At 36.4% G+C, this 2671-nt stretch overlaps 1 protein-coding gene across 1 annotated transcript in view; it reads right to left on the reverse strand.

Annotated features, from left to right (window-relative positions):
• LOC119633403 (RNA-splicing ligase RtcB homolog) overlaps window positions 1–504 on the reverse strand; it is a 2085-nt gene extending 1581 nt beyond the window's left edge. The window contains exon 1 of the mRNA XM_038026945.1: window positions 78–504. Coding sequence (XP_037882873.1) covers window positions 78–365 — 288 coding nt within the window. The 5' untranslated portion in view covers window positions 366–504. The remainder of the gene's footprint in view (window positions 1–77) is intronic.
• Between the last annotated feature and the right edge of the window lie 2167 nt (window positions 505–2671).

A 2671-nucleotide genomic window follows, 5' to 3' on the forward strand; every position in this document is an offset into this window, starting at 1 on the left:
GGCAGCCATGTTCCCAATCTATGAAAATAGCAAAGATGATTAATTAACAAGAAAGGTATGATTTTAAAAAAACTGACAGCAAAACCGTAACCGGAATGGATATCAGGTAGACCGATTGATCGTCCCACAATACCAGGTAATGCTGCCACGTTCGCAATCTGTTTGACACCTGGCAAGAAGCCACCTACAGCACCGGGTCGGCAAGAATTTTTTAACTCCTCCAGCATCAAACGTTCCAGCCGTTCGTTCACGTAAAAGCATCCTTCCACATTCATATTGGGCTGAAAGCCCTTTTTGATGCGCCAACAACAGTCGCTGATTTTTTCTAAATATTTTAACTCTTCGGTATAAGGTCTAACCACCATAATGCAATAAATCTAACTGAAGTACTTGAGTGACTAACGCAATTAGATAGACTTGACTATTTCACAATGATAAAATTTCACAAATATGCCGGCTTTTACGTTGCTTCTAGCTATTGAGATTATTTGTTTTTCTTTATTTTATTTTCTTTTCTTTTTCTTTTTTACTACGACGTAATGTTGTCAATCGGTTTACTTAAATCCAATAGACGGCAACATATATAAAAGACAGGGCATTTATTATAAAATTATTTTTAAAGAGAAGTGGATTTATTACTATCGCAAAGATCTTAAATTACATAATACTTTGAAAAGTGGGAAAAGTGTACGCTGATTGCGCTCTCAGCTAAATACGACTTTTTCACAATAACAAGTTCCACAATCCTCAGGTGTTCGCGTGAGTTGGAAAGGTGCACTCTTCATCGGGCAAGATGACTAGTCACGTGTGATAGGATGCGAAAGTAAATATCGAGAATAAGGACCAAAATGATCAATATTTCAAGATTACTTCATATTTTAATAGAATGCTGCTAGATGATGAACAAAGTTTAGCAGCGAAATATATAAGCTATATATATAAGAAAATAAAAAAACAACCCAGAGGGAAGTTATATTCGCCTTGGAAAGAAACTTTTTTCTTCTCCACGTAATATATGATTGGATAATGGAACCAAGATTCATTCAGTGTAGGGAGATGATGTTACCATACATCCGTCAATAATTCCCGGGACGGACATTTAAACGACGCCTGCTAAAAATCTCATTATAATTCAGTAGCAGGCGTTTTTACTTTCATCGTTTTCAGAACATTGCGATTATCACCGATTTTTGATGGAAACAGGAATCGCTCTAGCTCAGCATTACCTTGAAAAGTGTTATGGCGACCCTTCTTCGTCGAAAATGACAATTTTTGGTTTCTTTATTTGAAAAAAAAGGACACTCATGACGTTGACTAAAACAGATACAAAATAGAAGAGAAAATCCTGAAAATTATTCTGATATTCTAAAACTGCTAATTCGGGATCAATATCCGGTATGGATTATATATATTCGCTGAAGCGATTCACAATCGAGAATATATATGGTTTAAAACGTCTTTGAAGCCTTTTTTTGTATATGGTAGACGCATTGATGAAATGAACGTGCCTCGTTCGTGGTGGGTGGTCGTGGTGGGAGGAGTCGAAATTTTACAAAAATGTTGTACGTCACCATTGGAGGAGGCTGTATTGATGACTAAAGTCGGATTTTATAAAAAAAAGCCCCATACACGCACACACACACACATAGACACAGACAATATAAAATTTTCTCGGAAATTTTTGTGTGTTACGTTCCATTTCATACATCGTAAATATGTTAAACCATGTTATGCACGCCAGAAGTACCAGTACCGGTAATGAACCTCTACGTACATCGGTTTCCTACGATTCCAATCGTCCTAAAGTGGCATTTTCAAATTGCCGTAAAATTTAATGCAGTTAATACTTTTCTATAGACAGGTAGGAAAGATGTAGGGTCACAACGTAGGGACTCGTACTGTGGTCACACAAAAAATATGGATCCATCTTCTTTCCTACCAATTGCGTCAATATCCTTTCATGAACCATTATAGTCATTCCTGTTCAACAGTTCGTATCTGTGTCTCTCTGTCTGTCTGTGCATGTCCATGCATTTTTTATGTTCTACCTGCACGTCACAACTCTTAAAAGTATTTTAATACAATAGCGACTTGGCGTTTGCAAATGGATATTGTGTGTGGCAGTAAGGTATAATTTTTAATACGTTATGACGGAGATAGGGCAGCAATTTTATTAGATATTTAATTGATCGACTATAACATTTCGATTACTTTACCATCTCATTGTTACCATATTCGAACTTGCTGGGCCAATGCAATGAAATTTCAGCTTTCAATAACACGCGAACTGGCGGACAGGACACATATGCACATTTTCGCACAAACAAAAAAAAGAATAAAAATCAAAACGTTCATTCAAGTGTCCGAATAAAAATTGTGTGCTTTTTAAAGTTTTTACCCAAGGTCAGAGCAAACCAAGTTACGCTATGAAGACGTTTATTCAGCTGCCAAGACGCGACAAACTGTGGTTTCTAATTGCCAGCATATGCGATCATATGCATTTGTACGAGTCCCTTTCCTTTTTTCCCTGAGTTTGATATGAGTGGTCGACACCTTATTATGACACCTATGGAACTATGGGCAATGTAAGTGATCGGTAATTGATGCAATAAATGAATGGAACAATGGAATGAATAAAAGAGAAATTTTTATATATAATCGTAAATCATAT

The sequence above is a fragment of the Glossina fuscipes genome, unplaced genomic scaffold, assembly GCF_014805625.2.
Source record: "Glossina fuscipes isolate IAEA_lab_2018 unplaced genomic scaffold, Yale_Gfus_2 2, whole genome shotgun sequence".
NCBI classification, from domain to species: domain Eukaryota; kingdom Metazoa; phylum Arthropoda; class Insecta; order Diptera; family Glossinidae; genus Glossina; species Glossina fuscipes.